The following is a 22,105-nucleotide window of genomic DNA, read 5'->3' as shown; positions in this document are numbered from 1 at the left end:
CCTCATGCTCTCTACTTACCTGATCTGGATTCTAGTGACTTTTGGCTTTTTCCAACAATGAAAGACACTCTCCGTGGCCGCACATTCACCAGCCATGGTGCTATTGCCTCAGCGATTTTCCAGTGGTCAAAACAGACTCGTAAAGAAGCCTTCGCCACTGCCATGGAATCATGGCGTCAGCATTGTGAAAAATGTGTACGTCTGCAGGGCGATTACGTCGAGAAGTAACGCCAGTTTCATCTGTTTCGGGTGAGTAGTTAACTAGAAAAAAAAATTGGAGGCCTTAGCACTTGAATGCGCCTCGTACTATTAGTGATGTCACCCTTTGGGATGAGACAAACAGGAGCTGCTATGGGACGACGTACCAGCGTGAGAGCAGTGATGTCATCCTTTTGGATGGAGCGAGTAGCTGACTCTATGGAATGAGACGCCAGTGAGGGACCAGTGATGTCATCATCTGAGGGGCAGGCTGTGGGTGAGCGCCGTGGTGGGCTGTGTCGTACATGATGGTCCGGCCACCGGACAGGATGGCCGCGGTCATCCCGAAGGTGCCGTAGGCCATGATGAGGTGCTGGCACGAGGACAGGAGGCACAAGTCGTCCGCAGGGCTCTTCGATGACATCAAGAACCCCACACTGGCGGCCGCATGTGCCTGGGACAGAACAGTACCCGACTGCATAAATCACAACAGCAACTTAGACGAAGTAGAACTTCAGTTGCTGATTACCAACCTTAACCTAATAACTTATTTAACTCCATCTCTAACTTTACAAGAAGCATACTGATATCTGTCTACAGTTTGTTGTTCGATATTTGTGCAATGAGGTGACAAACGTCATGGGATAGTTGTACGGACATATACAAATGGCGGTAGTATCGAGTACAAGAGGGCAGTGCATTGGCGGAGCTGTCGTTTGTACAGGTGATTCATGTGAAAAAGTTCCCAGCATTATCAGTTAGGGAATTCAATATTCCAAGATCCACAGTGTCAAGAGTGTGTCGAGAATGGAAACGTTAGCGACAGCCCCGGACATTTGCTCAAGCCCCGCCCATTTACCCCCCTCCACACCTATCGCCCGCCACACCAATCAGGAGCGCCTCAATATTATCTTTGGTACTCCTCGTCGCTGTCGTGTTTTTGTTTGTCGTTTTTTGTTTTACCTCGGTTGTTCATACTAGCAGTCTTGTGCTGTTAGTACTTCTTAGCAGTTTGTGTAGTACTGTCAAAATGAAACGTAGATATGCACTCTCAATAAAGTTATCATACACAAGGTACCTAATCTTGACTTTTGTGGCCAACTGGTGTCAAAACTGATATCTAACAGACATTAAAGTACGATAAGATGTGTTGGAATGACACTGACGAAATTATGTACATATGTTTAACAATAGGCAGATCTAAAGCTCTCAAACACTGAAGAAGAACTCAAAGTAATCTCGTGTCTGCTATAAGCAAGCAGTCATAAGAGTTCACAAGTAAAAATTCACCCTTTACACAGGCAAATATTAATGACGAATGGCACAGTATAAATATCTGACTGCTTGCATTACGCACTTCTACATTATCCCACTCTTATATTCTTTAGTCTTAATGAGGTAATCAGAAACAAACCAAGACATCGACTTTGCCTTGTTTATGCACAAGATTGACTTTAGACAATCGAGATAATGGACAGCATCCTTGGCGATACTACCAATTAATATTTCCCAACAGAATTTCTTACACTACGCGAGGTGACGGAAATTTGCGCTCACTGCAGTTAAAAAATATCAGATCCTTTGATATAGTGCAGATGAAAGCTCCTGATATAAAAAAGACAGTGTGGATACCATTTTCATTTTTCAATCTTACTGATGATTTTTCAACTCGCATATTCAATGAACATATTTCTAATTCTTTTCACACTGGCACCGGAAAAACTGTATTTCGTACTAACTACTGATTTTATCCCTTCTTATGACTGGCAAATCTGTGATACGAAAAACTTTGATGTTGGATCATGCAGCAGACCGTGTGCGGAGCTTAGGATATGGATTGGTGTTGGGGAGGGGCGTGATTGGGCCGGACTTGTGCACCGTCCGGGGCTGTCGCTAACGTTACGTTGCCGAGAATACCAAATTTCAGTCATTACATCTCACCATGGGCTTTGCTTAACGACCGAGAGCAGCAGTGTTTGCGTAGAGTTGTTACTGCTAACAGACAAGTAGAACTGCGTGAAACATGGCATCGCCTGCAGCACATCTCCTCAACTTGTGACCATATCACCTGGGCCCTAGAGGACTGGAAAGCAGTAGCCTCATCAGATGAGTCTCAATTTCTGTTGGTTAGAGATGATGGTAGAGTTCGAGTGTGACGCAGACCCCACGAAGCCAGGGACCTGAGTTGTCAACTAGGCACTGTACAAGCTGTGCTGGATCCACAGTGGTGTGCACTGTGTTTATATTTGAATGGACTGGGTTCTCTGGTGCAACTGAACCGATAATTGACTGGAAATGGTTATGTTCGGCTATTTTGAGACTATTTTCAACCATTCAACGACGAAATTTTTATGAGTGTACATTGTACCGTGATACTGGGCCACAATTGATCGCGATTGGTTTGAAGAATATTCTGGACAGTTCGAGAGATTGATTAGGCCACCAAGATTTCTCGATATGAATCCCATCGAAGTTTTATGGCACACAATCGAGAGGTCAGTTCGTGTACAAAATCATGTACTGCCAACTCTTTGGGAACTATGGACGGTTATAGAGGCAACAAGGTTCAGTATTTTTTCTAGGAACTTCCAACGAGTTGTTGAGTCCACCCCATGTCGAGGTACTGCACCAATCTGTGCAAAAGGAGGTCCGACACGACATTAGGAGGTATCCCGCGGCCTTTATCACCTCAATGTATGTGGCAACCTGTAGTGGTTCGAACATTTCGGTTCACCACCAGAAAGCTGCATGCGTCATGTTGAAGAATTAATATAGCTCTTTGTTAAAACATGTTGCCAGAGGAAAGGACAAGCGAATATTTGGCGTCACGTGACTCATGATCCCATATGGAAAGGAATTTTGTACAATAGCGGCTTCTTGGGAGAGAAAATAACATCTAGGCCATTAGGTTAAAAGTTGAAAGAGTTATTATCAGTCCCATGCCTCGTGTGAAACCGGTCTTGCCAGGAAACTTAACAGAGACAAGTTCTTCTGGTGAAACTGCGGAAGGAGCGAGTCTATGGCACCAATTCCGCAAGGCGTTCTATACAGTTCCACACAGTCGTTTAATGAATAAAGTAAGAGCATATGGACTATCAGACCAATTGTGTGATTGGATTGAGGAGTTCCTAGATAACAAAACGCAGCATGTCATTCTCAATGGAGAGAAGTCTTCCGAAGTAAGAGTGATTACGGGTGTGCCGCAGGGGAGTGTCATGGGGCCGTTGCTAATCGCAATATACATTAATGACTTTGTGGATGACACTGGAATTTCACTGAGGCTTTTTGCATATGATGCTGTGGGCTATCGAGAAGTTGTAACAATGGAAAATTGTGCTGAAATGCAGGAGGATCTGCAGCGAATTGACGCATGGTGCTGGGAATGTCAATTGGATCTCAATGTAGACAAGTGTAATATGTTGCGAATACATAGAAAGATAGGTCCCTTATCATTTAGCTACAAAATAGCAGGTCAGCAACTGGAAGCAGTTAATTCCATAAATTATCTGGGAGTACGCATTAGGAGTGATTTAAAATGGAATGATCATATAAAGTTGATCGTCGGTAAAGCAGGTGCCAGACTGAGATTCATTGGAAGAATCCTAAGGAAATGCAATCCGAAAACAAAGGAAGTAGGTTACAGTACCCTTGTTCGCCCACTGCTTGAATACTGCTCAGCGGTGTGGGATCCGTACCAGATAGGGTTGATAGAAGAGATAGAGAAGATCCAACGGAGAGCAGCGCGCTTCGTTACAGGATCTTTTAGTAATCGCGAAAGCGTGACGGAGATGACAGATAAACTCCAGTGGAAGACTCTGCAGGAGGGACGCTCAGTAGCTCGGTACGGGCTTTTGTTAAAGTTTCGAGAACATACCTTCACCGAAGAGTCAAGCAGTATATTGCTCCCTCTTACGTATATCTCGCGAAGAGACCATGAGGATAAAATCAGAGAGATTAGAGCCCACACAGAAGCATACCGACAATCCTTCTTTCCACGAACAATACACGAATAGAAGGAAGAACCGATAGAGGTACTCAGGGTACCCTCCGCCACACACCGTCTGGTGGCTTGCGGAGTATGGGTGTAGAAGTAGATGTAAATGTAGATGTAGAATTGTATGGAAAGCAGTTTCTCTGAAGTTATTTAATTTTCTTTTCAAATTTGTTTCGTTTATTCCATATTTAGGTGCCTTTTGCTTAGCATTAAAAAAAGGTTGTACATTTTGCAATTATTCCTTGTGCCAAATAAATTTGGTTTCAGAAATAAAAAAGTCGAATAATAGGTTACAAAGAAAATTTCAATCTGTTAAGAGTAACGGAGGATGTTTGTTGATGCGATGATGTTCTACAAGGCCTTTCTAAGGAAAGCTCACAGTGCCTGGAACTTGCTGTGAAGATGACAGGAAATACAAAGATAAGCTGTAGATTACCACCACCAAAGGCTAGTGGAGTATTGGGGGACATCTCGGAAAGAGATCAAGCCATGCAGCGATTACTGGTGTTGGTGTTACTATTCTCTTTGACTATATACAATGTCCAGGTTTTACCTATCACTGGTTAAGTACTACGTGATTTGGACAAGGACTTCCCCATCATCATCGTCTGTTCTGTCGTTTGAGCCTCTGAAGTGTCTATTACGTTGATTGTCTGTTTTTTTTTTTACTGGTGGTGCAGGGCCTTTCAGATCGAGTCTGTCGCACTGTCGATTTCTTTCCACGATATTTCGTCTCTAATCGCATTGTACCAGTACTCGTCTGTGTGCTCTACTCATCTGGCCTTTGTAAGAAGTGTGCTACGTGCACACTATTTTTGTCAGCCAGTAAGTCTTATATCTATACCAAGTTTGATTGAAGTTAATCCACACCTACTAATTGTGGTGATGCGTCTGTTCTTTAGCTCAGTGTGCCAGATAAGGATTATGTATTCCCACTACATAAAATAAAAATAACTTGGGGTTATTTAAAAAATGAAACACACAAAATGATGCACAGTCACATCAATTAATCTTTCCAGACAGGGGCAACAATGTTGTTGTTGTTGTTGTGGTCTTCAGTCCTGAGACTGGTTTGATGCAGCTCTCCATGCTACAGTATCCTGTGCAAGATTCTTCATCTCCCAGTACCTACTGCAACCTACATCCTTCTGAATCTGCTTAGTGTATTCATCTCTTGGTCCCGCTCTACGATTTTTACCCTCCTTGCTGCCCTCCAATACTAAATTGGTGATCCTTGATGCCTCAGAATATGTCCTACTAACCCTTCCCTTCTTCTACTCACGTTGTGCCACAAACTCCTCTGCTCCCCAATTCTAATCAATACCTCCTCATTGGTGATGTGATCTACCCATCTAATCTTCAGCATTCTTCTGAAGCACCACATGTCGAAAGCTTCTATTCTCTTCTTGTCCTAAATATTTATCGTCCATGTTTCACTTCCATACATGGCTACACTCCATAGAAATACTTTCAGAAACGACTTCCTGACACTTAAATCTATACTCGATGTTAACCAATTTTCTCTTCTTCAGAAACGCTTTCCTTGCCATTGCCAGTCTGCAATTTATATCCTCTCTACTTCGACCATCATCAGTTATTTTGCTCCCCAAATAGTAAAACTCCTTTACTACTTTAAGTGTCTCATTTCCTAATCTAACTCCCTCAGCATCACCTGACTTAATTCGACTACATTCCATTATCCTCGTTTTGCTTTTGTTGATGTTCATCTTATATCCTCCTTTCAAGACACTGTCCATTCCGTTCAACTGCTCTTCCAAATCGTTTGCTGTCTCTGAAAGAATTACAATGTCATCGGCGAACCTCAAAGATTTTATTTCTTCTCCATGGATTTTAATACCTACTCCGAATTTTTCTTTTGTTTCCTTCACTGTTTGCTCAATATACATATTGAATGACATCGAAGAGAGGCAACAATATCGGGACATAAACTCAGTGGTTCATTTTTTGCTCCATCCGCATTTTCGTAATCGACTTCTCAGTAATTTAAGGTGTCTACGGGGCTCGCAAAAACTCTTTACAAACAGACAGGCCACATCAAATTAAAAAAAAAAATTAATCGGAAATGGAGATGACAAGTGTAAATAATGAAGTACAACGCAGTGAATCATGAAAGTATGTGATATGTCTCCAACTGTTTTGAAGATCTACACTGGGGAACTGGACAGGGCTTGGGAACAAAATAGCACATACGACATAAAGGTCAACGGGGAGAACCGTTTTAAAACGGTATTCCACAGCTATGACGCGTGGCCAAGGGGTGCCGGCACGGTAGCTCAGCGTGTTCGGTCAGAGGATTAGCTACCCTCTGCAATAAAAAAACTGGGTTGATGGAGCAACGAACAAGCGTCAAGGGACGTCCGCTCCAAACGAATACAGCGACCATTAACGAACAAAATGAGATAAAAAAAGGGGCAGCGTAAAATCAAACTGTCATCGGTCCCAGATTAGAACCCTACCACCGCTCAAATTTTGAATAAAAATCAAAGACTTCCAGCATAAAAAGAGACCCTCATTCTGCCAACGGCCTTGTCAAAGAGGGCAGAGGAGCGAACAGAGGTTCAGGACACTCTCTTGCCCTTGGGTTTCGAAACTGCCCCTAGAGACAGAAGAATCATCAATGATTAACGGCATGATGCTTCAAAAGGCGATGATGATGATGTCTGATTTTGGGGCGCTCAAGCGTGCGGTCATCAGCGCCTGTACGAAGTCGCAATTTTTACACAGTCCAGTTTTTTTTTTTTTGCACCGTCCAATCTAGCTACCGTCACGTATGATGATGATGATGATGATGAAGACAACACAAACACGCAGTCCCTGGGCAGGGAAAAATCCCCAACCCGGCCGGGAATCGAACCCGAGACCTTGTGATCCAGAGATAGCAACGCTAGCCACCAGACCATGAACTGCGAACTTCAGAAGGTAATGGAAACCACTGCATTAAAGATACATAATGTGTATCCACAGGACGTGTAACCTGTAACTGGCAAAGTGTAATGACGATCGCCCCATTGACAAAAGATTCTGGTATAGTCCCCCATTCGGATCTCCGGGAGGAGACTGCGAAGGGGAATGGGGGAATAACCAACGAAGGGATAACGTTCTATGGGTTGGGTGTAGAAAGCCAGAAGTTTGAACATGGTAGGGAAGGTAGAAAACCTGAAAAGGGAAATGCTACGTCTCAATCTAGATATAGTGAAGGTCAGTGAAGTGAAACGGAAAGAAGACAAGGATTTATGGTCAGGTATGTATAGGGTAATATCAACAGCAACAGAAAATGGTATGGCAGGGGTACATTCGCTATGAATAGGAATGTAGTGCAGAGTGTGAGTTAATGTGCTCTCTACAGTGATAGGGTAGTTCTCATTAGAATCGGCAGGAAATCAACGTAGACAACGATAGTACAGGTATGCATGCTGACGTCGCAAGCTGAAGATCAAGAGATAGAGAAAGTTTATGAGGACGCTGAAAGACTACTTCAGTACGTGACGGGAGACGAAAATCTAATGGGCATGGGGGACTGGAAGGCTGTTGTACAGAAAGTGGTAGAAGGAAGGGTTACGGAAGAATTAGGGCTTGGTACTAGGATACAGGCTAATTGAGTTCTGCAATAAATTTACTAACAGCAAATACTTTGTTCAGCAATCGCAAGAGGAGTAGGTATACTTGGAAAAGGCTGAGAGATACGGGAAGATTTCAGTTACATCATGATCAAGCAGAGATTCCAAAATAAGATACAGATGTGAAAGACGTTCCCAGGAACAGATATAGACACAGATCACAGTTTAATAATGATTGCCTGAAGTTTAAAAGACTAGACAGATAGTATCAATATACAAAAAAGTGAGACACAGAAATAGTAAGTTGTCTACAGATATAGATACTGTGATACAGAACAGCTCAGCAGGCAATTCAATTGAAGAGGAATGGACATATCTAAAAAGGGCAATCTCTGAAGTTGGGAAGAGAAACGTGTAAGTACAAAGACGGTAACTGTGAAGAAACCATGTGTAACGGAAGAAATACTTCAGCTGGTCGATGACAGAATGAAATATAAAAATGTTCAGCGAAAGTCAGGAATGCAGAAATACAACTTGGTTACGAGTGAAGTCAATAGGAAGTGCAGGGAATGTAAGACAAAGCGGAAGCATGAAATGTGTGAAGGGATGAATGTTGGAAGGACAGCATATAGAAAAGCAAGGGTGGTAACATTAAGAGTGAAACGGGAATTCCACTTTTAAATGCAGAGGAGAGTGCGGAGGGGTGTAAAGAGTACATTGAAGGCCTGTATGAGGGGGAAGACTTTTCCGATGTGATAAAAGAAGAAACAGGAGAAGATATAGAAGAAATAGGAGATCCAGTATTAGAATCAGAATTTAAAAGAGCTTTGGGAAATTTAACATCTGAGGTCATCAGTCCCCTAGAACTTAGAACTACTTAAACCTAACTAAGGACATCACATACACTCCTGGAAATGGAAAAATGAACACATTGACACCGGTGTGTCAGACCCACCATACTTGCTCCGGACACTGCGAGAGGGCTGTACAAGCAATGATCACACGCACGGCACAGCCGACACACCAGGAACCGCGGTGTTGGCCGTCGAATGGCGCTAGCTGCGCAGCATTTGTGCACCGCCGCCGTCAGTGTCAGCCAGTTTGCCGTGGCATACGGAGCTCCATCGCAGTCTGGTAGCATGCCGCGACAGTATGGACATGAACGATATGAGCAGTTGACGGACTTTGAGCGAGGGCGTATAGTGGGCATGCGGGAGGCCAGGTGGACGTACCGTCGAATTGCTCAACACGTGGGGCGTGACGTCTCCACAGTACATCGATGTTGTCGCCAGTGGTCGGCGGAAGGTGCACGTGCCCGTCGACCTGGGACCGGACTGCAGCGACGCACGGATGCACGCCAAGACCGTAGGATCCTACGCAGTGCCGTAGGGGACCGCACCGCCACTTCCCAGCAAATTAGGGACACTGTTGCTCCTGGGGTATCGGCGAGGACCATTCGCAACCGACTCCATGAAGCTGGGCTACGGTCCCACACACCGTTAGGCCGTCTTCCGCTCACGCCCCAACATCGTGCAACCCGCCTCCAGTGGTGTCGCGACAGGCGTGAATGGAGGGACGAATGGAGATGTGTCGTCTTCAGCGATGAGAGTCGCTTCTGCCTTGGTGCCAATGATGGTCGTATGCGTGTTTGGCGCCGTGCAGGTGAGCGCCACAATCAGGACTGCATACGACCGAGGCACACAGGGTCAACACCCGGCATCATGGTGTGGGGAGCGATCTCCTACACTGGCCGTACACCTCTGGTGATCGTCGAGGGGACACTGAATAGTGCACGGTACATCCAAACCGTCATCGAACCCATCGTTCTACCATTCCTAGACCGGCAAGGGAACTTGCTGTTCCAACAGGACAATGCACGTCCGCATCTATCCCGTGCCACCCAACGTGCTCTAGAAGGTGTAAGTCAACTACCCTGGCCAGCAAGATCTCCGGATCTGTCCCCCATTGAGCATGTTTGGGACTGGATGAAGCGTCGTTTCACGCGGTCTGCACGTCCAGCACGAACGCTGGTCCAACTGAGGCGCCAGGTGGAAATGGCATGGCAAGTCGTTCCACAGGACTACATCCAGCATCTCTACGATCGTCTCCATGGGAGAATAGCAGCCTGCATTGCTGCGAAAGGTGGATATACACTGTACTAGTGCCGACATTGTGCATTCTCTGTTGCCTGTGTCTATGTGCCTGTGGTTTTGTCAGTGTGATCATGTGATGTATCTGACCCCAGGAATGTGTCAATAAAGTTTCCCCTTCCTGGGACAATGAATTCACGGTGTTCTTATTTCAATTTCCAGGAGTGTACATTCATGCCCGAGGCAGGATTCGAACCTGCTACCGTAGCAGTAGCGCGGTTCCGGACTGAAGCGCCCTGTGCTATGTACGTCCAGTGCTTTTGCAGAGTAAGCTTGTAGGGTGTAGGTGGAACCAGTGTGCGTCATCTGTACGTGAATTGTGTAAATTATGTTCTGCATGTCATAGTATTTTTCGCTGTTAGTAGATGATATTTTCTTGGGCAGAGATTGGTGTACACCCCAACATTTACGTAAACGACCATGGAAAACCGCCTAAAACTACATTAGAGCATCCACTGAACCAGATCAATAGTACTTAACCTAACACATGGCCCCAAACAGCCATGGAACAGCTCCCCATGTAACAATCTAGCACTCTACATATTAAGCTATACAAGCAGGTTAGACCACTGGAAAATAACAATCACAAAGAAAAAATTGCAGCGAAAATTTTGGGAAAGAGACTTTTATAAATCAGACTTAATATACCCCAGTGTCATACTTGTTACGTGATATAAGAAACATGAAGAGCATCAATGATGAACTACAGCGTTTTATTGAACGACATTGCCCACAGTACGCTTGTAGCAGCTATGTACACATACGACTCTAAAATAGAAGAGCGAGTGGAATGCGGCTTCTTCATCCCCTCTAATGACACGTATGATTGTGCTTCCACCTGAATCCTCTGCTTATATAGCACAACTACTGGCCATAAAAGAGGGTGTTTGTTATGCAACACTGATATTTAAGTTAATATTGATACTAATGAACTTTTTGCACAAATTATACACTACAGGCCATTAAAATTGCTATACCAAGAAGAAATGCAGATGATAAACGGGTATTCATTGGACAAATATATTGTACTAGAACTGACATGTGATTACATTTTCACGCAATTTGGATGCATAGATCCTGAGAAATCAGTATCCAGTACAACCATCTGTGGACATAATAACGGCATTGATACGCCTTGGATTTGGGTCAAACAGAGTTTGGATGGCGTGTACAGGTACAGCTGCCCATGCAGCTTCAACACGATAGTACAGTTCATCAAGAGTAGTGACTGGCGTATTGTGACGAGCCAGTTGCTCGGCCACCATTGACCAGACGTTTTCAATTGGTGAAAGATCTCTAGAATGTGCTGGTCAGGGCGTTTTCTGTATACAGAAAGGCCCGTACAGCACCTGCAACATGCGGTCGTGCATTATCCTGCTGAAATGTAGGGTTTCGCAGGGATCGAATGAAGGGCAGGGCCACGGGTCGTAACACATCTGAAATGTAACGTCCACTGTTGAAAGTGATGTCAATGCGAACAAGAGGTGACCGAGACGCGTCACCAGTGGCACCCCATACCATCACGTCGGATGATACGCCAGTATGGCGCTGACGAATACACGCTTACAATGTGCGTTCACCGCGATGTCGCCAAACACGGATGCGACCATCATGATGCTGTTAACAGAACCTGGATTCATCCGAAAAAAATGACGTTTTGCCATTCTTGCACCCAGATTCGTCGTTGAGTACACCATCGCAGGCGTTCCTGTTTGTGATGCAGCGTCAAGGGTAACCACAGTCATGGTCTCCGAGCTGATAGTCCATGCTGCTGCAAACGTCGTCGAACTGTTCGTGCAGATGGTTGTTGTCTTGCAAACGTCCACATCTGTTGACTCAGGGATCGAGACGTGGCTCCACGATCCGTTACAGCCATGCAGATAAGATGCCTGTCATCTCGACTGCTAGTGATACGAGGCCCTTGGAATCCAGCACGGCGTTCCTATTACCTTCCTGAACCTATCGATTCCATATTCTGCTAACAGTCATTGGATCTCGACCAGCGCGAGCTGCAAAGTCGCGATACGATAAACCGCAATCGCGATAGGCTACAATCCGATCTTTATCAAACTCGGAAACTTGATGGTACGCATTTCTCCTCCGTACAAGAGGCATCACAACAACGTTTCACCAGGCAACGCCGGTCAACTGCTGTTTGTGTATGAGAAATCGGTTGGAAACTTCCCTCATGTCAGCACGTTGTAGGTGTCACCACCGGCGCCAACCTATGCTCTGAAAAGATGATCATTTGCATATCACAGCATCTTCTTCCTGTCGGTTAAATTTCGCGTCTGTAGCACGTCATCTTCGTGGTGTAGCAATTTCAATGGCCAGTAGTGTAAAATCACAGATTCGACAAGCAGACGCGTATTTTGGATGTATTGGAGGCCATCACAGAAGCAATGAGAAATGACACAGGCTTTCATTTGCTGTGGATGAAAGGACACCATGGAATGAAGTAGTCGAGCTCCTAGCAAAAAGGAGAGCTAGTGAATGACAGTTTCGTCTAACAGCACTCGCTCATAATGATTTAAAACCTACCATCAAGAAAGCTGCTTACCATAAATGGAATCCTGAATGGCATGTATCTCAGAAACAGAAGGCCAGACACTTAGTGGCTATACCTCCTCTGCTGTGCTTCTGCTATGTGAAGTTAAGAAAACGTCATGTAATGCACTTCATTCATAAGAGCCTGGGACGTTCATAAAACCCTGCACATTTACATCGAGTAAAAGTTCTAGTTTCTGGAAAATGCGATGAGGGTCCTCTCGCTTGCTGTTTTGAACGTAGCAATCGAGTGAACATGAAAATCAAGTGTGTGGTTTCCGAATGTGTTGTGGGTTGCATAAAACACATTGCTGGAGGCAGCTGAATCACCCTGTGTATTACAGTGGTCCTTATTTTCCCAATTTTATATTTCTTCGTGAGCACACTCTAATTTCTTCCCGTTGTTTTAAGAAGAATTTTAAGACCTTTTTTTGTTGAAATGCATGATGAGGAACCCATACTGCAGTGGCCAAGAATTTGCATCATGTTGCGTTATGTATCTTCAGTTGAGCGTCGGTTTTCCTATGTTGACGTTGTGAATGTTTTTTTACATCATGGCGAGTAGATTCAAAATAGCGACATTGTTATTTATTTAGTTGGTGAAGTTAAGCACCAGGTCAGTGGACATAAATTATCATCTAATGGACAAGTTTTGTCCGTCTTGTTTTATAACATAGGTGAATTGAAACTGTCTGTCACTGAAAATGTTAATTTAATCTCTAGTGAATGTGCAATATTTTTGGAAACGGCTAGTCTCCCTACAAGGCTCTACCTCATTATACAAAGAAACTTACATACTTGCATTCAGAGTGGCGCAATCTGCAACAAAGTGCTCATAGAAAGACAAAAATTCACGAAGAACGAAAGCCTATGTTTTCTGCAAATCTAAATAATCACTTCTGCGTTGTGCATGCTAATGCTTTGACCATGATCAGAAGAAGATAAACTCTTTTCATTATATCAAGGATAGCCCGGCAAAAGAGGTAATCTTGGGGATGTTGATTCCAAGACTGGAAGTTGGTGGCAAAAGAGGAAAGGGAGAGGATTAGGTTTATGAAAGAGGAATGAAAGAACATGAAGTACAAGAAAGCAGGGTCCCAAAGCAGTACTCGAGAACTCTTTATTCAACGTTAATTGAATAATAAGTTCTCGGATTTATAGCTGCGTCTAGCAAGTAAAACTGCACGAGCTTTTGTCCCAGTAGTTGTTGGCCATTGTTAAGTGATATGGCAATGGCGAAAGTGTACTTGGCCAAAAGCTCGTGCAAATTTACTTGCTTGACGCAGCTGTAAATCCGAGAACTTTTTATTCAAGGAATATGAAGGGTTACAACAGCTCAGAATTTTTGGAAACTATTGCTGATACGTCCGAAGAAACTGTTGAAATGAGTGATTCTTATGCTGATGGGTTTTTTCAGAACCCTCCACGAGTTCGGTTCGAAGATATAGAAAGCAATTCAGAAAGAAGAAGGCAGAAAGCATTAAGTATTCGTTTAAAGAGAGGAATCCTAGTTTTGTCACGGTTAATTGGAACAGAAAGCTGGTGCCAGCATCAGACATGAAGGATTCAAGAACTGAAAGATCATCAATCATCATAATTTGTGGAAATCGGGAACAATTAATTCGTATGCCTGTATTATCGCATTATAACTGGTAAGAAAAGAAATGGAAAGTCTGGAATGCCATAAGAGTTTGAGGACTGACAGAGAAAGTTCAGATTCTTTGTTGTGACACCATCGCATTCAACACAGACTGTTTCAGTGGAGTGGCCATAACTTTCCTGAAACAGTTTGCAAGAAGAGAGCTACTTGTTTTTCCGTTGATGCCATCATATGGAGGAGCTAGTGTTAAGGAGTGCGTTCGAAAATGAGTTATTCCAAATAGCAGTTAGTCCGTATGATATGTTTAAAACAAACTTAGGAAAAAATGCAATAGGATGGAAAAAGCAAATTATAAAACAGACATGAACACTTACTTGAGGATTTCAACGATGTAGAAATTGATGAAGCACTTAACATATCCCGAAAACTTCTAAAACAAGAACATATGAAAGATGATTACTGTGTACTCCTTGAATTCTGCGAACAACTATGGACTTGAATTCATAAGTAATCCTGCCTGGAGCATTGTATCATGCAAGGTAGACAATCAAAGGACTTTATTAATTGAAGATGTTCCTCTATCTTTCTCGGCTATCCCTCAGTGTAAGTGAACTGGATGGCCTGAAGAACACTTCTTTCTTTATGCTAAAAGTTATAAGCAGAATGGTATTTTCTGAGTTGACCATCAAATGGGGAACCTTATAATTTCTTCTGCTTTGTAAAAGAAATGAAACTGTACGAAAAAGTAAATAGCAAGGGTTTCTTCAAGCGATCCAAAGAATTTTTCTCAGCACTTATAGTATTTAAATGAAGGTACTTCTCTGTTATCACTTTTTGATGACAACGTTAACAATGACACTAAAACGTTCCGGCTAGAAATCTGCACTGGGGCAACTTTGGGGACCAAAAGGAGACACATTGTTATACCAATTGCAGTTACAAATCTTTTCAACAAGTTTGCTTTTTGATGTAATATAATTGTATAAATACAAATCTAGTAGTTTTACAACGGTTATTCAGAATCTAGCAAAATATTTACTAACTCGTAGTGCTTTGAATCCATTTATTATCACAGAGAAGGAAACTGATGAGTTCATTTCAGTTAAGAGTTTTCACATGGTGAAGAAATTAAGCGTTGATTTAGATTTGATATGACAGGCAGAGGAGTGAGGATGATGAAGAACAAAAAGCATGCATTTTGTGATGTGTGCAAAATCATCGGAGATAATACCCTGATCCTGTTGCATTCACACATATTGTACTTTTTGTTACTTACTAATACTTCAGTTTCTCCAACTTAAATATATTTAAGCATATTTGTGAAACATATATAGCTTTATTTCAATTGTTTGCGCCAGCAAAACAGTACACACACTTTCTTCAGTATTTAAGTCTTTTTCAGATCTTTAAGTCTGTTGTATCATTAATTAATTGTAATGAAATTGGACTTATTATCAAAAAATGTCAAGAGTTAAAAAGGTAGGAGATGCGCTCTCAAATCACTTTACATTGTTGTGTAATACCCGTTTAAGGACCACCCTAATACACACTGAAAGGCCAAAGAAAGTGGTACACCTGCCTAACATCGTGCAGGGCCACAGCGAGCAAGCACAACTGACCCAACACCTCGTGGCATGGACTCGACTAATGTCTGAAGTAGTGCTGGAGGAACTGATACCACTAATCGTGCAGGCGTGTCCATAAATCCTAAAGAGCATGACGGGGTGGAGATCTGTTCTGAAAAGCAAGTTGCAAGGCGTCCCAGATATTCCAGATATGCTCAATAACGATCATGTCTGGGGAGTTTGGTGGCTAGCGGACTCAAAAGAGTGTTATTGGATCCACTCTGTAGCAATCCTGGACGTGTGGGGTGTATCATTGTTCTGCTGGAATTGGCGAAGTCCGTCGGACTGCACAATTAACATGAATGGGCCAGGTGATAAGTCAGGACGCTTACGTACATGTCACTTGTCAGAGTCGTATCTAGACGTATCAGGGGTTCCATATCACTCCAACTGCTTACGCCTCACACCAATACAAGGCCTCCAACAGCTTGAACAGTCCCCTGCTGACATGCAGGGAGCATGGATTAATGAGGTTGTCTCCTGTGCCGTGCGTGTCCATCCGCACGATACAATTTGAAAAGAGACTCGTTCGACCAGGCAACATGTTTCCAGTCATCAACAGTCCAATGTCGGCGTTGACAGGCCCAGGCGAGGCGTAAAGGGTACACGAGCGAGCCTTCGGTTCTGGAAACCCATATCGATGATGTTTCGTTGAATGGTTCGCATGCTGACACTTGTTGATGGGGCAGCATTGAAATTTGCAGCAACATGCGGAAGGTTTGCAGTTCTGTCGCGTTGAACAATTCTGTTCAGTCATCGTTGGTCCCATTCTTGCAGGATCTTTTTCCGGCCGCAGCGATGCCGGAGATTTGATGTTTTGCCGGATTCCTGATATTCACGGTACACTCCTGAAATGTGTACGGGAAAATCCCCACTTCATCGCTACCTCGGAGATGCTGTGTTCCATCACTCGTGTGCCTACTATAGCACCACGTTCAAACTCACTTAAATCTCGCTAACCTGCCATTGTAGCAGCAGTAACCGACCTAACTACTACGCCAGACACTTGTCTTACACACACGTTGCCGACCGCAGCGTCGTATCCTACCTGTTTAGATATCTCTGTATTATAATACGCATGCCTATAGCAGTTTATTTGGCCCTTGAGTGTGTATCCATCCCCTACTGAAGTTAGGCCTCCTCTATATGTTTCCATTGTCTTAAATAGGATACTCCACACGCAAACGTTAAGAAAACCTTTCATATATTTCACTATTCCCCTATTATTAGATTAGATTAGATTAATACTTGTTCCATGGATCATGAATACGACACTTCGTAATGATGTGGAACGTATCAGGTTAATGAAAGATGTCTGTACAAGATATTACATTACACAAAATATGCCATGACACTAATGTTTAAGTTTTTTACCCTTAATTTATATCTAAAAATTCAGCCAATGTGTAGAAGGAGTTGTCATCTAGAAATTCTTTTAATTTATTGTTAAATGTTAGTTGGCTATCCGTCAGGCTTTTTATGCTATTTGGTAGATGACCAAAGAGTTTTGTGGCAGCATAATTTACCCCTTTCTGTGCCAAAGTCAGATTTAACCCTGCATGGTGAAGATCATCCTTTCTCCTGGTGTTATAGCTATGCACACTGCTATTACTTTTAAACTGGATTGGATTATTAACAACTTATCTTGCTCTATAAAAAAGTTATCTATCAATGTCCTGCTGTTCTTTGTTATCCGAGTAGGAAAATCAATGACAGAGCTCAAATTGAAAGAAACGAGTAATACTACAAGATCATTCTTCCTATTACACTCTTCCAGGGAATCAACATTGAAATCCCCACAAACGATTATTTGCTTCCCCCTGTCTGACAGATAGCACAACAAAGCATCCAAGTTTTCTAGAAGTAGCTGGAAATTCCCTCAGGGGGACCTATACACTGTTACAATTATGAAAGTTCCATCGTTTAGTTTCAGTGGCACATGCTTCCATATGTTGCCCTACAGAAATTTTTTTAGTTTCTAAATTTTTAAACTGTGGAAGCTTTTGACATATATGGCAACTCCTCCTCTCATCATATTATCTCTACTTACATATGCAGTAATTTGTACCTATTGATGCTAACCTTTTGCATATCAGTGACAATGTGATGCTCAGACAGGCATAGTACATCTATTACATTCTCAGTTTCTATATCTTCTAAACAAAGCAGAAGGTCATCAATTTTATTCTTAAATCTCCAAGTATTTTGATGAAATATACTAACAGTATTTTTCACTTTACTTTTGTGAGTATCTTGAACTTTTAACCACTACGGTCGCAGGTTCGAATCCTGCCTCGGGCATTGATGTGTGTGATGTCCTTAGGTTAGTTAGGTTTAAGTAGTTCTAAGTTCTAGGGGACTAATGACCTGAGATGTTAAGTCCCATAGTGCTCAGAGCAATTTGAACCGTTTTTTTTTTAACTTTTAAAACATCTTTAGTACTTGCCTGGCTGAGTTACCCACTGGACACTGATGTTGAATGTATTCTGTCAGTTTCCTTTAACTCGAAGTTTTATGTTAACTCTCTACAGTCCTAACAACTGCGTAGTCAATGAATAAACTAATAAAATTTTATAAAGGTCTCAGTAGGTGCTCCTTGTTGCACCACCACTCTGTAACTTACTGAGGCCTTCCTGGTGAGGGCAGGCAGCAGGTGCTGTTGGCACCACTGGCTGTCATCGCTGGTGACGGCGAAGGCGACAGCGGCGCACTCGCTGTGCAGGTCTGCCAACATGGCTGCTGCTGCGGCCTCGTAGTAGGCGGGGCCGGCCTCCTCCTGCAGGTGGAACCGCTCCCTCATGTACGGCCCGTAGTCCGTTCTGCGTACGTGAACCCCGACTGTGCACACCTGTGGGCAACAACTCCATCTCAGAAGAGAGAAGGTCTAAGTAAAGGCACTCAGGCACTCGTCAAAGCGTATCGTAGTCTAGGCTGTAGGAGGAAATAACTTGCTCACTAGCTTAGGCTGAGTGTGGACAAAATACACTCCTGGAAATTGAAATAAGAACACCGTGAATTCATTGTCCCAGGAAGGGGAAACTTTATTGACACATTCCTGGGGTCAGATACATCACATGATCACACTGACAGAACCACAGGCACATAGACACAGGCAACAGAGCATGCACAATGTCGGCAATAGTACAGTGTATATCCACCTTTCGCAGCAATTCAGGCTGCTATTCTCCCATGGAGACGATCGTAGAGATGCTGGATGTAGTCCTGTGGAACGGCTTGCCATGCCATTTCCACCTGGCGCCTCAGCTGGACCAGCGTTCGTGCTGGACGTGCAGACCGCGTGAGACGACGCTTCATCCAGTCCCAAACATGCTCAATGGGGGACAGATCCGGAGATCTTGCTGGCCAGGGTAGTTGACTTACACCTTCTAGAGCACGTTGGGTGGCACGGGATACATGCGGACGTGCATTGTCCTGTTGGAACAGCAAGTTCCCTTGCCGATCTAGGAATGGTAGAACGATGGGTTCGATGACGGTTTGGATGTACCGTGCACTATTCAGAGTCCCTTCGACGATCACCAGAGGTGTACGGCCTCTGTAGGTGATCGCTCCCCACACCATGATGCCAGGTGTTGGCCCTGTGTGCCTCGGTCGTATGCAGTCCTGATTGTGGCGCTCACCTGCACGGCGCCAAACACGCATACGACCATCATTGGCACCAAGGCAGAAGCGACTCTCATCGCTGAAGACGACACGTCTCCATTCGTCCCTCCATTCACGCCTGTCGCGACACCACTGGAGGCGGGCTGCACGATGTTGGGGCGTGAGCGGAAGACGGCCTAACGGTGTGCGGGACCGTAGCTCAGCTTCATGGAGACGGTTGCGAATGGTCCTCGCCGATACCCCAGGAGCAACAGTGTTCCTAATTTGCCGGGAAGTGACGGTGCGGTCCCCTACGGCACTGCGTAGGATCCTACGGTCTTGGCGTGCATCCGTGCGTCGCTGCGGTCCGGTCCCAGGTCGACGGGCACGTGCACCTTCCGCCGACCACTGGCGACAACATCGATGTACTGTGGAGACCTCACGCCCCACGTGTTGAGCAATTCGGCGGTACGTCCACCCGGCTTCCCGCATGCCCACTATACGCCCTCGCTCAAAGTCCGTCAACTGCACATACGGTTCACGTCCACGCTGTCGTGGCATGCTACCAGTGTTAAAGACTGCGATGGAGCTCCGTATGCCACGGCAAACTGGCTGACACTGACGGCGGCGGTGCACAAATGCTGCGCAGCTAGCGCCATTCGACGGCCAACACCGCGGTTCCTGGTGTGTCCGCTGTGCCGTGCGTGTGATCATTGCTTGCACAGCCCTCTCGCAGTGTCCGGAGAAGTATGGTGGGTCTGACACACCGGTGTCAATGTGTTCTTTTTTCCATTTCCAGGAGTGTACATTCGCTGACAAAAATAGTGAAGCACTCAGAAGACACCACCAGATGTAAATGTAACTTTGTACAAGTACATACTACCAGCGAGTACATAAATGATCAGATGAAATTCTCTGTGAGACGTAGAACGGCCATTACAGTGCATCAGTGTTGCTTGTGTTTAGTGTTGTTACCAAACTTGATGGAATATACACTATGTGATCAAAAGTATCCGGACATCTGGCTGAAAATAACTTACAAGTTTCTTGGCGGCCTCCATCGTTAATGCTGGAATTCAATACAGTGTTGGCCCACCCTCAGCCTTGATGACAGCTTCCATTCTCGGAGGCACATGATGAGTAAGGTGCTGGAAGGTTACTTGGGGAATGACAGCCCAATATTCACTGAGCGCTGCACTGAGGAGAGGTATCGATGTAGATCAGTGAGGCCCAGCAGGAAGTCGGCGTTCCAAAACATCCCAAAGGTGTACTATAGGGTTGAGGTCAAGACTCTGTGCAGGCCAGTCCATTACAGGGATGTTATTGTGGTGCGACCACCCTAGTACAGGCCGTTCATTATGAACAGGTGCTCGATCGTGTTGAAACATGCAATCGCCATCTCCGAAATATTTTTCAACAATGGGAAGTAAGAAGGCGCTTAGGACATCAATGTAGGACTCTGCTGCGATAGTGCCACGCAAAATAACAAGGGGTGTGAGCCTCCTACATGAAAAACACGACCACACCATAACACCAACGCCTCCGAATTTTACTGTTGGTACTACACATGCTGGCAGATGATGTTCACCGGGCATTCGCCATACACACAACCTGCCAGCGGATCGCCACATTGCGTATTGTGATTCGTCACTCCACACAACGTTTTTCCTCTGTTCAATCGTCCAACGTTTACGCTCATTACACCAAGTGAGGCGTCGTTTGGCATTTACCAGCGTGACCTCAGAGTCATAGTACTTGCAGTGGATCCTGATGCAGTTTGGAATTCCTGTGTGATGGTCTGGATAGATGTTTGCATATTACACATTACGACCCCCTTCATCTGTGAGCTGCGTCTGTCAGTCAACAGGCGAGGTCGACCTGTACCCTTTGTGCTGTACGTGTCCCTTCAGTATGACATCGGAAATAGCGCGCTTAGGGATGTTTAGGATTGTGGAAATCTCGCGTGAGTTAATTTATCGAGAGTTTCTTGGCACCACCTTCTTCCTCGCACCTCCGATTCTCAGTGATTTTTTTTTCCAAGCTTGAGTAGCCACCCTGTCCTTTTGCTTAATTTTGTTTATTCGTTTATTTACCAACTATTATTGATGAACACCTTGGTCGACGATACTCAATAATAGTGGAACAAAGGTATCGATACTAACAGTACTGTAAGGTGTTTATGACTTTGTTACGTATTTTTAAGCCTTTATTTGAGACAGATGATCTTTTTAGAACACAAGGGGGTATACATCGAGTGTCCTATATTTGAACAAGGCGCCATGGGTATAAAAATAAATACAAACATAATCAATAAATGCCAACATTTGTAAGCAAAATAAAAGTATTGGTCTTGACAATAATTGTATGTTTTGTGATATGTTATTATTGCAATGCATTATTACAAGCATGTCTTTCAGAGAAAGACATTCGCTCACAAAACACTTTTTATTAAGACAAACGGGTGATCTCATATCAGGAGGTGATTAAAATCACAAATTCTTTATGTGAGTTGTATCATGATTGTAAACTAGCTTTGTGCAAGAGGCGGATTAAACTAAAACGCCAATTTGCCCCTAGTATCATCACTATTCTCATATCACAAGACACAGCAACTTACAGCAACAGCATTGATTTTATAAGAAATTGCAACTTGCACATGAAAATGACTGTCCATTCTCATCAAGATGTTCTTGACAATTCCACAGTGATACTCTGACAACTATGTATAGGTTAATCTTTGGCCCATAGAAGTGATCCGTTAACCAAAAGTTATATGTTAATAAAATTTTAGAATAAATTAATGAATTTTTGCT

The 22,105-nt window shown here is 43.9% G+C and overlaps 1 protein-coding gene across 1 annotated transcript in view; it reads right to left on the bottom strand.

The window, feature by feature from the left end:
* Positions 1-415: 415 nt before the first annotated feature.
* LOC126291460 (galactoside alpha-(1,2)-fucosyltransferase 2-like) overlaps positions 416-22,105 on the bottom strand; it is a 100,423-nt gene continuing 78,733 nt past the window's right edge. The window contains exons 4-5 of the mRNA XM_049984972.1: positions 18,316-18,540; positions 416-652 (exon numbers count right to left, since the gene is read on the bottom strand). Coding sequence (XP_049840929.1) covers positions 416-652; positions 18,316-18,540 — 462 coding nt within the window. The remainder of the gene's footprint in view (positions 653-18,315; positions 18,541-22,105) is intronic.

This window comes from Schistocerca gregaria, chromosome 9 (genome assembly GCF_023897955.1).
Source record: "Schistocerca gregaria isolate iqSchGreg1 chromosome 9, iqSchGreg1.2, whole genome shotgun sequence".
NCBI classification, from domain to species: domain Eukaryota; kingdom Metazoa; phylum Arthropoda; class Insecta; order Orthoptera; family Acrididae; genus Schistocerca; species Schistocerca gregaria.
This window is presented reverse-complemented; position numbering and strand designations above follow the sequence as displayed.